Source organism: Chlorocebus sabaeus, chromosome 11 (assembly GCF_047675955.1).
Source record: "Chlorocebus sabaeus isolate Y175 chromosome 11, mChlSab1.0.hap1, whole genome shotgun sequence".
NCBI lineage: Eukaryota > Metazoa > Chordata > Mammalia > Primates > Cercopithecidae > Chlorocebus > Chlorocebus sabaeus.
Genome location: NC_132914.1, coordinates 78,575,257 through 78,587,734, shown reverse-complemented (window position 1 = coordinate 78,587,734; position 12,478 = coordinate 78,575,257). Strand labels below are relative to the sequence as shown.

The window sequence follows — 12,478 nt, the reverse complement described above, 5'->3', positions numbered from 1 at the left end:
CCCCAGCAGCACAGAGGAGAAACAAGATCAGCATGGCTTCAAAACCTGTGCTTCTTCCACTATGAACTACTTCCAAAATCAACACAGCGTAATAATTAATTCAGTGATAGCAATTATCATAAAATGCAGCTACAATATAACTGTCCTCTAAATAATCAATATTTGGATTTTTTTTTTCAATAAGCAAGAAGATGTGAAATCACATACTTAAAAAAAAAAACAGATTACTTAGGACTTAAAGCTTTTATTTTCTTGAATAATATTTTTCTGGGTTATGGTCACAGAGAGTCAACTGGATTGCAAGTTTCTTTTTCTCTTCTTAATTATTCTCTTAAAATATTATTTATTTATTTTAGAGACAGAGTCTTGCTCTGTTGTCCAGGCTGAAGTGCAGTAGTGTTTTCAGCTCACTACAACCTCGAACTCCTATGCTCAAGCAATCCTCTCACCTCAGCCTTTGGAGTAGCTAAGACTACCGGGCACGTGTCATGATGTCCGGAAAATTTTTGTATTTTTTGTAGAGACAGGGTCCTACTATGTTGCTCAGGCTGGTCTCAAATTCCTGTTTCAAGCGATCCTCCCGCCTCATCCTCCCAGTGGACTATGATTATGGGCGTAAGCCATGGATTGCAAGTTTCTTAATAGAAAAAAATAAGCTCCCTTTTCTTGATACTCCTATAGCATTTCTAGCATAGTATGATTTATAAATTGTACAGGTAATAAATGTTTGTTGTAATAATTGAGGAAAAATTAGGAAATAAGAAAAAACAACCACATAATAAAAAATCGAAAGGTAATTTGCTTTGCATGTGAGGACATTCTATGGTATCTAAAAATGAACTATTATTTTGAATAGCAAAAACTACATTTACTTTTGCACCAATCTAATTTATAAATATGTTCCACTGATCGCTTCAGAATATATTTTTGTAATTTTTCTTTGTCAAAAAAGAAACCTATCCAAAATTTACTTTCGTTTTACATTTTGTTTTCAAACAAAACTCCTTAAATTGATTTTGACCTATGAAGAATAGGTGAGTTGGATTAAAGCTAGACACAACACTCAAATTAGAAAAATAGACGATCTTATAAAAGTGGCTTATCTCTCCAGTTTTTAATCAAGAGGATCATTAATTGTGTATGGATAATAATATACCACATACATAGCTGTGCAAATAGCTAAAATTTTCAGTGGAGTATTTTAATTACATTTTGTTTTGTGAATAAAACCATCTTGTATTTCCAACTTCCTATTAACAGTTCTTCAGAATTTCACTATGTGATTAAATGAATTAACTACATATCAGTGTTGCCTTTTCTATTATCTGAAACATGTAGTTATATTTTTCACTTTAATAGATCTAAATTACCAGAGAGTTATATTTATTAGATATGAAAAATATGAAATTTATACATAAACTTCAGGTCAAGAGATAATTGCATCTTTATTTTTTCTCATTTTTTGTAGGTAGCAAGTTTTAGGGACTAGAAAAAGCTCCCTTTTTTAGAATTTTTCAAATGACAGAGGGATAAGCTATTTCTCTGACTTGTAAATCCAGTTTATTTTTGGCAACACAGCCTGCAGTTAAAAATTGAATCTCCCACATGAATCACTGAATCAAAAAATGCAGTACCAAAATTACAAAATGCAAAAATTCCTGCATGTAATGTATGTCATAGAGTGAGATCATCTAATTGTGTACACAAAAGTAATTAATAATAAAAAAAGACTATTATTTATCGAGGGTGTTTTCTACATGAGACACCATACAAAGCACTTCCTGAGTCCTAACAGCAATACTATGTGCTACATATTAGAATCTCAACTCACATAACATATGAAGAAGGTGAAGCACAGAAAAGGTGAGCAACATTGACCCTTATAACAGAGTTAGTAAGTGTCCCGAACCAGCATTTGGAGCAAGTATGTACTACTTCAATGCTCATGTTCTTGAGAAATGTGTGTATGTCTTTTGTTGATTTTATTGCTGTTAAAATGTAGTAAGAAGTTTATTTATACAGGTTAGCTTTAGACTTTTCTCTTCAGGCCACGAAATTTTCCCAGAGTTCTGTTTGCAAGTGAAATGGGCAGAATACAATATTAAGCATTCTGAAAGGATCCTCTAAGACAAAATCTCTACCATCACTGAGATAAAAAATATATAAAGTAGAAAAAGTCAAAAGTGAAAATAAGAAGTGTTTTAAATAATAGACATTATTTGGGATGCCTAAAATCTAGGGGTATGTATATAATATTTCTTAAAAATTAGTCTGGCTAATTTTTGCTGAATTCATAGATTAAATTTAATTTTTTATGTTTGCACTTTAATGTCAACATAATTAACCCAAGTAGCTTTTGACTGGGTCTTGATGGTCAGTATGATTGAGCTAGACAAAGACGACAAAACACATTCCAGGTAGACATGAAGTCACAGAGTGCATTAGTTTTGTAGGGCTGCCATAACAAATCACCACAAACTGGATGGCTTAAAACAACCATAATTTAGTCACTCACTGTTTTAGAGGCTTTAAGTCTGAAATCAATGTTTCAGCAGGACCATATTCTCTCTGAAGGCTCTAGTGAGATTCTTCTTCACCCCTTCTAGCTTCTAATGGTTACTGGCAATCATTGGCATTCTTGACTGGTAGCAGTATAACTCTGTATAACTCCATTCTCTGACTGCCTTCCTCCTTCTTCCCCGTATTTCTCTGTCCCTAAATCCCCTCCTTATAAAAACACCAGTCATTGGATTTAGGGCCTATCCTAATCCTGTGTGACCTCATCTTTACTTGATTATGTCAACAAAATCTTATTTGCACATAAGATCACATTCACAAGTTCAGAGTGGACACAAATTTTGGGGGGATGTTATTAGCCCCAGTACACAGAAGTAAGGAAGTATCAGGTTACAAAACCACTTTTTTTTTTCTAGGCTTTGTAGCTCAGATTTTACCCTGAAGATGGAGGGGAAGAAATACAAGTACTGAAACCAAGAAGCAATATGATCAGAGTAGCATTTAGAAATATCTCTTGTGCAGCAGGGTGGAGGAAAAGTAAGGAGAATAAAAGACAAAAAATACAAGAGAGAGAGCTAACTTGCAGGTGAGCAGGAGACTAGGGGCAACATGATGAGTTTCATGGTGGATCTGGATCTATTACTTTTTTTTTTTTTTTTTTTTTTTTCTTGAGATGGAGTCTTGCCCTTCGCCCAGGCTGGAGTGCAGTAGTGCGATCTTGGCTCACTGCAACCTCTGCCTCCCAGGTTCAAGCGATTCTCAGGCCTTAGCCTCTCCAAATAGCTGGGATTACACACACGTGTCATGACGCCCAGCTAAGTTTTTTGTATTTTTAGTAGAGACGGAGTTTCACTATACTGATCAGGCAGGCTAGTCTTGAACTCCTGACCTCAAGTGATCTGCCTACCTTGGCCTCTCAAAATTCTGGGATTACAGGTGTGAGCCATCACCTCTGGCTGATCTATTACTTTTTAATTAATTTTAATTTTTTATGTATACAAAAATTTTCAAAGTCAAATAACTGCATGTATAAAAATGGTACATATATAAACACACACAGCATCTCACTTCAAGTTTTCATCCCATTTCCCTGAAATTCTTAATGTCAGCCCTTTTATCCACTACTTCTGGTATTTTCTCTCTTTATTATTTAAACAAAATTTATGTCTTGCTATTATATTAGATTAGGACATTACCTATTTTATTCCTTATTTTACTTTTTATTCTGCCTATCCTTTCATTAGAGTTATCATCTGAAAAAAAAAAAAAAAGAAAGAAAGAAAATTGGAAGAAAGGCTGTCTGCTTATCTGATTATTATAGGTGATGGGACTGGCTCTGGACCCTGTAGGAGAGTGGCAAAGGCACTGATTAGGAATAAGTGATGAAATGATTCTGGATAATAAGATATGGAAACTATCGCCATTTCCTCAATTCCAGGATTCTTATACAAAGAAGCTTCCCACTTTCTCAGGAAACCATTCTAGGCCAATGAGCCTCACTTCTGCACTTGATTTTCCCCCAACATCTTATCAATAAAGTAGGTTATCTAACTACCAATAAATTTCCACGTAAGCTGTGAGTAAGGTAAAATTATCTCCATATTACTACCTATAAATTTTATTATTTAAAAATTACTGTTTAAAATATTATCAATGCCATGATTTTCTCCACTTGAACTTGATTTTTTCATATATTTATGCGTTCATGGACTTCTTTAAACTCTTATGTAATTGAAACATATATAACTAGGTAAATGGTTAAGAGTCTAAGTCAGTTGGTAAACTTGTAAATAAGATCCAAATGTACTATTTTTTTTTTTTTGTGGCCTGCTGTTTTAACCACAGAGTTCCTCTTTCTTAACATAAAGGTAAGAATACGGATGGTATTTGTTATCTATTTGAAGATTGCTTTACAATTTAGAACTGTAGTCGCCAGTTTAACAATTTTATGATTTGCAACTCTACTCATAATTGTAATTAATTTTACTGCATAATGAACTAATTTATCTGCCACTTCTCTTACAAGAATGCCAATTCTACAGTAGACAGTTTCAAAACCTGCTCCATTGTATTCTTAGACAGCAAAACGCTTTTGGTTAACCAAGATACAAAAATAATTCTGACAACTAAGTTGGGTAAAGTCACCTGAAATCTTGCATTCCTTCAATGAAAAGAAAGGAATGAGTATTTATTTCAAGAATGCAATGGTTTTTATGTTTCTTTTTTATTTAACAAGACAATAATTAAACAATCTGAGAATCTGACTTGCTTTTTTAAAATTATTTTAATTGTAGGCCATGGCACAAAAGGAAGATATGGAAGAAAGAATTACAACCCTTGAAAAGCGTTACCTCAGTGCTCAGAGAGAATCTACCTCCATACATGACATGAATGATAAACTAGAAAATGAGTTAGCAAATAAAGAAGCTATCCTACGGCAGGTTCAGTATCTCTGTCTTGGTTTTTTTCTGGTCCATGCGTTCTCATCATTCTCGCAAAACAGGAAGTAAATAAAATAGGGTACTTCTTGACAGATGTTTGAGTCATCATTCTCTAAAATTTAAAATTCTCTGGCAAAACAAATATGATTTTCAGTGTGAAATTTCCTTTCTAGAAAGATAAATTATTTATCTTAATAATAATACAAGTAATGACTATGACTTACTTTTCATATAGGCATGAGCCAGAAATTGTGCTAAACAGTTTTCATGTATTACCTCACTTAATTCTAACCACCACCTATGAAGTAGGCAGAGTTATTATACTGAAGATACTACAGTTCAGAGACAGTCACACTTTCCCAAGATCATACATCTACTAAACACCAGAGCCAATAATGGAATCCTAAGTTTATTGGGCTCTAGAGCAGAAACAGGCAAACTATAGCTGTGGGCCAAAGCTGGTTGGTTGCCTTCTCTTGTTAATAAAGTCTTATTGGAACACAGCCATGCCCAATCATTTAATAATTATCTATGACTGTTTTTGTGCTACAATACAGTTGAGTATTTGGGATTGAGGCCATATGGTACATGAGGCCTAAAATTTTTACTATCTGACCTCTTACTGAAACTGTTTGCCAATCTTATCTCCAGAGCCTGGATCATCATGCTACAGTACCTCTCCCACTCCAGTCTAAATACTATGATTTTCAATATTTTGCTATGATGGTATATCTGATGTCTTAGTACTGAGCTATATTCCCTTTGTTAAAATTTATACTCATGAGTAATTTCTTTCCTTTTTGCTGCCAGTGGTAAGAACTTTTTCATTGTTTTAATGTGCTTAAATTTATGAAGGAAATGGATAAGCAATATATGAAAACAAGACAGCAATCAACACTTTGCACATTTAGGTGTGGTAGTGGCTGATTTTAAATCTAAAATCATGGCTGAAGTGCAAAGCCCCCGGCGACTGGTGTTTGCTATCCAAACTCTGACTCTTTAAGTGTCTCTGCTCCCATTCCCATTTCAGATGGAAGAGAAAAACAGACAGTTACAAGAACGTCTTGAGCTAGCTGAACAAAAGTTGCAGCAGACCATGAGGAAGGCTGAAACCTTGCCTGAAGTGGAGGCTGAACTGGCTCAGAGAATTGCAGCCCTAACCAAGGTACTGCACTAGAACAATTGGTCAGCCTAGATATATTTGTAGAAAGGATTAGCAATCAAAATGAAATGTATAAAGATTTTCTATAGGCTTTATGAAAATTAAGTTTATTTAATCTTTATTATATTTGTCTGTTATTAAGTCAGTTTTTTCTTGTCATACATATTTATGCCAGCAGGAATAATTGTTATACAAATGTGATGATCCCCCTGCCTATTTAAACATTAACAAAACAAGTAAAATTTCATGTCATTGTTATAGTTACTTTTCCATGGTAATATTTGTATAAGAATAATCCTGGAGACAAACAAAAATGATAATGTTATCTATATGAGACATAACAATTTAACAGGCTTCACATCAATTGCTATTAGAAGTATACAAAATATCATAACTTTTTGATTCCTCCCCAACTACAGTACAAAACTTGTTAGAAGTGGGAAGTTAGACTTATAAAAGTCTGAGGTCTAAACAATTAAATAGTCAGAAAGCAGTTTTACAGTTGTAATTTCCTCTGAAAATTAAAATCAATAATACTCTGAAGAATGTTCAAAATTTTCTGTATAATATGGCTGGTAGATTCTGCAACTATCTGAATATTTTGGAATTTTACAAGCATTATAATATTAAAAAGGACTATTCTGACCTCTGATAGTCAAAAGGAAATAGTATCATTTCAAAGTGTGTATACATGTCACAAATTATATAAAAGTGCATTTTGTCACTAAAAGCATGTTTGACATTTGATATGAATTCAAAAATAATCACACAATTTATATTTTTACACAATCATTAATATTTGCTAAGTTTTCAAGGCCACTACAGTAAATGAGTATGATAGGTATTTGGACTTCAAGTTTAAAATTATGGGATTAGGATTTACCCAAAATAATTGATGCAGCAATGAAGTAGACATACACGCATGATTTTCTAAAAAAACAATTAATTAAAAATGAACAGTGGAGTGATCTTCCTGTTGGTTAAAATAGGACAGTTAACCAGGTAATGAAAGGCAAACCTTTGATGAAGTAAAGCAGGATTAGAGAGCGTTGAAACAGTTGCTCGTTTGCAGAGTGTTGGAGTAACTAGTTTGCTCAAACTGATTGAGGTGGGATTATAATTTGGATCGTTCTGTAGTCACAAACCATGCCAGTAAACTACTGTGGCAATTTCAGGAATGTGTGATTTCTAAGATAAACATAAATTTATCATTTAATTTGAAAAAAATATTTAAATATGTTGGTATTATTTCATTTTTTCCTGCAAACACAGATCTTAAATGACTATAACATAGACTAAGATATGCATAATTAGCCCTTTCATCTAAAGAACATAAAGGACTTTCAAAAAGAGTTATCTTTTTCAATTACACTGTTTTGGGGGGTTAGATGACTGACTGAATATGAAAAATAACTTTTGTAAAGTTGTAGCTTAAAATAATGATCAATATTATCCTGACTAAAACACAAGAAAGTCTGCAATTTTCCCCCCATTTACAATTCAGAAAATCACTGCCCCACATTAACCTTTGATAAACTAAGAATACAAACAATTTAAAATATAGTATTTGACATAAAAATACTATATTAAATATTACCAAGAATTATTGATTTAGAATATGTAAAAATAACTGGAATTAGGTGCCTTTTATTATTGGCTTTTATCTTGTCTATTCTGTTAAATTCATTCATATATATATATATATATAATATTACCTTGGGCACAAAAAATAGCTCCCCTCAGCTTTCTCCTCCCTAATATACTACCAAAATTCCCCTGTCTCTGAACCTCTTTGATTTCATTTTTCAGAAAATTGGAATTCTTCCAAAAAGTCTTCAAACATTCTAATTCACTCTCCTTTTTATCACTTTCTTTTCTGACTAGTGCTATGTCAACAACATATTTCAAATATACATTTTTTATATTATTACCGTATTTTATTCATTATGAAAGCTCCTTAAGTACTGAGATTTTATCCTGAACACATTCCTTTTGCCTGTATTTTTTTTTAACATTTGAGGATCACCCTTTCATTTCTTCTACCAAGTTTTTTGGTTTCAACAGCCTTGTACTTTTTCTTGTACTCTGTTCTCAAGACCTTTAGGGTCTATCTTTATACCTGTTGTTTTTTCTGTTTCAATTTGTTTCAGATATTTCCCTCTTATGGATCATCACAGTCGTCTTCTTTTGTTAACCTTTTGACTGCTCACTAAAGTAAAAATATTTCTTCTTAGCTTAAACATGGGTTCCTCCTCCTATATTTTGAATGATATTCTTAATAACCCCTCAGACATTTTATTTCACCAATATACTTTTTTTCTACTTTGCTATCACTTTTCTTCTTTATTCTAGGTCTTTCTCTTTAAATTTAATTTCTTCTCCCTTTCTGAGTTTGTTCATGTTCTTCTCAAAACCATTTCTGCCTGTAGTTCATCCTGAAACTTTAGTATATTTTAAATTTTCCTATATCATATTAAGGAGTGAAACCAAGATAAACAGTTTTTCACCAAGGAGTATAAAAAATAGCAGACTGTTTCTGTGTGATCTTCGTATTTACAACAATTACTGAAACTGTAGTTTTCACATAGACTGAAAATCAGCACTGTTGGTTGAAAATTGATCCCAGTATATATTATTTAGAAGGGATGTCTGAATGCATTCTTTGATTGATAAACTATTTTTCTCCTTCTGATGTATGTGTGTGTTTGCGCGTGCACGTGTGTATAAGCGAAGCTTATTTATGGCTTTAGAAAGTCAGAATTATTGATTAATGGCTATGGATACAACTAAAACTTTTGCTTTGGTGAGTTTATACACAATTAACCAATAAAGATTACTTTTGGCTCCCAGTCTTATGATTTATTATATCTACTTTTTAATTAAAATGCATATTCCTTTAGCAAGGACATAATTCATTTTGAATGAGGTATTTTATTTATTTCTAGTACCAATAAAATGTGTCAGCAGTAACAGTAATTTAAACAGGACCAAATTCTTATTTTATCTCTGAAGTGAATTTTCAAAATTTTGGTGTTTTGTGTGTTTTGTTTTTTAAAGTTTTATGTGTTTTTAATAAGTAAACAGAAAGAACTAGAAGTTTTAAAGACCTCTAAAAACTTGTATTTTTGAAGACACAGTTTTGGCAGTTGAAATATTCATGTCTCAGGTGTCTTGAGTCAGTCATCTAATTAATTTAAACACCAATAACTGCATGTTAAAATGTAATTTTGAAAGATCACAGATACCTTTATGAATTTAGATTATATAATTTCAACAACATTTTTATCCACTTACTGTATTCTTAATATAACTCTAAATTTTAAATAATATTATAAAAAAGTTATGGCATTTGGGGACCAAGGTAACTCTGTGTAGCTTCTAAATTGGAAATTTGAGGATGACCTGGAAGAAATAAATTGGTTATTTGTTATGTCTTTATTATCTTCCACATTTATAAAATAAGAATATCGGAAGGAAAACCTTACAAAATGTAAATGTTGAATCATAGTTTGCATAAGCACACCAGAATTGAAATGTTAAATGTTTGCTTTCATAGGTTAAATTTGAATTTATTGCATAAAATAGTACATATGCATCTGAATCAAATGAATAGGTTACTATTTCTTTTCAGTTACTGCATGACATATTTATATATAGTTCTATATTGGCATAAAGTGAGTTTCACTGTTTTAGAATGAACTTATAAAATGTGATAGAATATGCTCTGGAGTTAAATTTTGTGGTCCTGACATAGAGTCCTTTAGATGTAATAATTATTTAACTTGCAATGATTAAAATGTTGATGTAACTTCATATGTAATCCTTGCATAACATACTAACAATTTTACTATCAACAATGTCACATGTGTTGAACACTCTGCACCTGTGGTAACCTGACAGTCACTTCCAAGACATGTATCTAACCTTGGCACTGGGCAAACACGAGCTTACAAGGAAACTGTGCCGCCTATTCACTTTAGGCACTATTTTGTTCCCACAGCAACAAATCAGTGGAGAAACAGTTTGGAATTGGCCCCTAGTGTCATCTAGGAGAGTCACAAACAAGATTTCTTGTTCTCACAGCATTATTGTCACTGGATAATTCAAAGACTTTCAATCATTTTCATTTAAAATTTCTAATTAAACCTATCTGAAAGTAGGCCATTAAATTCTAGATCAATATCTGAGAGTAGACCATTAGACCAATATCTGAAATCAAGTATCTGAGAGTAGGCCATTAGATTCTAGACCAATGACCATAGTGTGCATTCAGAGACCAGAAATCATTTCATAAGTTTTCGTGTTGCTGAGGAAGCTCAATCTTGCTTGAACTGGGGACTACTCACAATAACCTCCGGGTTAGTTTTTTATCTTATTTCTACAGAGCAAGGTTTAGAATAAATTTTGTTCCAAATTAATTATACCCGAGTCATTGTCTAGGATATTCCTCAACATTGTGATACTACTGTTTCCATCATTTTCAAGTAATATAGACAAAGAAACCCAAATAAAAACTTTTAACAGTCTATCAGAGACATATTCTGGTGTTTGGTTTCCCATAATTCCAATTATTATATAACTTTTTCAGAGTTGCTTTATTCATTCTGTAGTAGTCTTTCATTGCCAGCCATCACTAACCTTTCATATCTTAGGTTGATAGCTTTTTATTTTAGTATATTATTTTTTATTTAAAACCATCAACTGCATCGTGTTCACCAAATATCAATGTAGTTCTTTCCACATAAAATTCTGTCTATTAAAGTATTAAATTTGCTGTCACACTTTTCTTTTAAGCATTCTGTGCTATGTTCTGTTCAGTGTCAGTGTCTTTAGTTCTGATTTTTCAATTTTGTCCCTCTCCTTTTCCTTGACTCGTTAGTCTGATCCAACCTCTTCTACCTCATCTGATGATTATCAATATGTTATGGAAGCTAAACTACAAGAAATGATCTCCATACGTAGGAAGGTAGTCCTACTGGACTTTACTTTCTATTGCTAAATAGAATCCATCTAAGTTTTTCTTTTCATTTATAAAAATTATGTTACTTTTATTTATTGATAATCAACCATCTGTGCAGTTCAGTGCTTCAGGAGCTTAAGATTGGACAATGGCAGGTTTGTGTTCAAACCATGCACAGTCTGCATGTTACATTTGGCTGATTTCATTGCTCATAAATAACTCCAATGTTTTGCTGATGCTTGGATGTAACAGGCCTTTGTAGCTGACACATTTCAAGCAATGCTGTTCAGCTGCCTGTTTGAAGAAAGTTTATTTTTTAAAAACTATGTTTGCAGTTGGTAGTAGCTTGCTTTACATTTTATTTCAGTTTATTTAGAGGAAAAGTGTTAAACAAATCTTACATTTCAGGTGCATTCTTCATATTTCTTAACAGGCTGAAGAGAGACATGGAAATATTGAAGAACGTATGAGACATCTAGAGGGCCAACTTGAAGAAAAAAATCAAGAACTTCAAAGAGTATGTATATTAAGAACTATTACCCCCCAATCATCGGTTTATGAATTCATATTCTGCATATAAGAAGAAAGCCTTTAATTGAGTATGGGTTGTATTTAAAACCTACAGATATGACCTGTAGACTTTGAAGAAAAAGTTTCCACCACTTTAACCAAAACAGATCTAAAATTAAATTCAATTTAAAACTAGCAATGCTATAAAAATAATCTCAAACAATTTTTGAATGGATTTTTATGTCATTTTTTAAAATGTAAGGCTAGGCAAAGAGAGAAAATGAATGAGGAGCATAACAAGAGATTATCGGATACTGTTGATAGACTTCTGACTGAATCCAATGAACGCCTACAACTACACTTAAAGGAAAGAATGGCTGCTCTAGAAGAAAAGGTAAAATGATAGAAGGGTAAAATCACATGAATATTTTGCAATGCTCTTATGATCATGTTTGTTTTATATACAGCTGCAATTATTGTAATAGTCAGATGATCCATTTACTTAGTTTTTTTAAATGCCTGATATATTCTTAGAAAGAAATGCATATTTTTTATTTTAAAAAGTATAAGATCAAATTTGGGATGAATATAAAAATTGCATGATATATAAATATTTTATATTGGCATGTTCATATGAGGCAAATGTAGTAAAATATGCTGTGCTTTTATGATGAAAATATTTTATTTATCCTCTACCTAGTATGCAAAATAAAAAAGTGATGAGACACAAGTCAATACTTTTTGGTGGGGGGAGGTGATTTGAAATATTCATGTGTCAAGTGACTGATACCTACACACCAGTCTGAAAGTCAAAATGTAAGTGAGTTTATATAATCAGAAGAACTAGTATCAATCCCAGTAGAAGGTTTAGGAACCCAGTATTTTTAG

At 32.4% G+C, this 12,478-nt stretch overlaps 1 protein-coding gene across 20 annotated transcripts in view; it reads left to right on the top strand.

The window, feature by feature from the left end:
• Positions 1-12,478, top strand: part of PPFIA2 (PTPRF interacting protein alpha 2) — a 508,377-nt gene that overhangs the window by 384,380 nt on the left and 111,519 nt on the right. For all 20 annotated transcript variants that reach the window (XM_008004129.3, XM_008004144.3, XM_073020972.1 and 17 more), the window contains 4 exons: positions 4,812-4,958; positions 5,989-6,123; positions 11,514-11,597; positions 11,853-11,984. In XM_008004129.3, the coding sequence (XP_008002320.1) occupies positions 4,812-4,958; positions 5,989-6,123; positions 11,514-11,597; positions 11,853-11,984 (498 nt within the window). The remainder of the gene's footprint in view (positions 1-4,811; positions 4,959-5,988; positions 6,124-11,513; positions 11,598-11,852; positions 11,985-12,478) is intronic.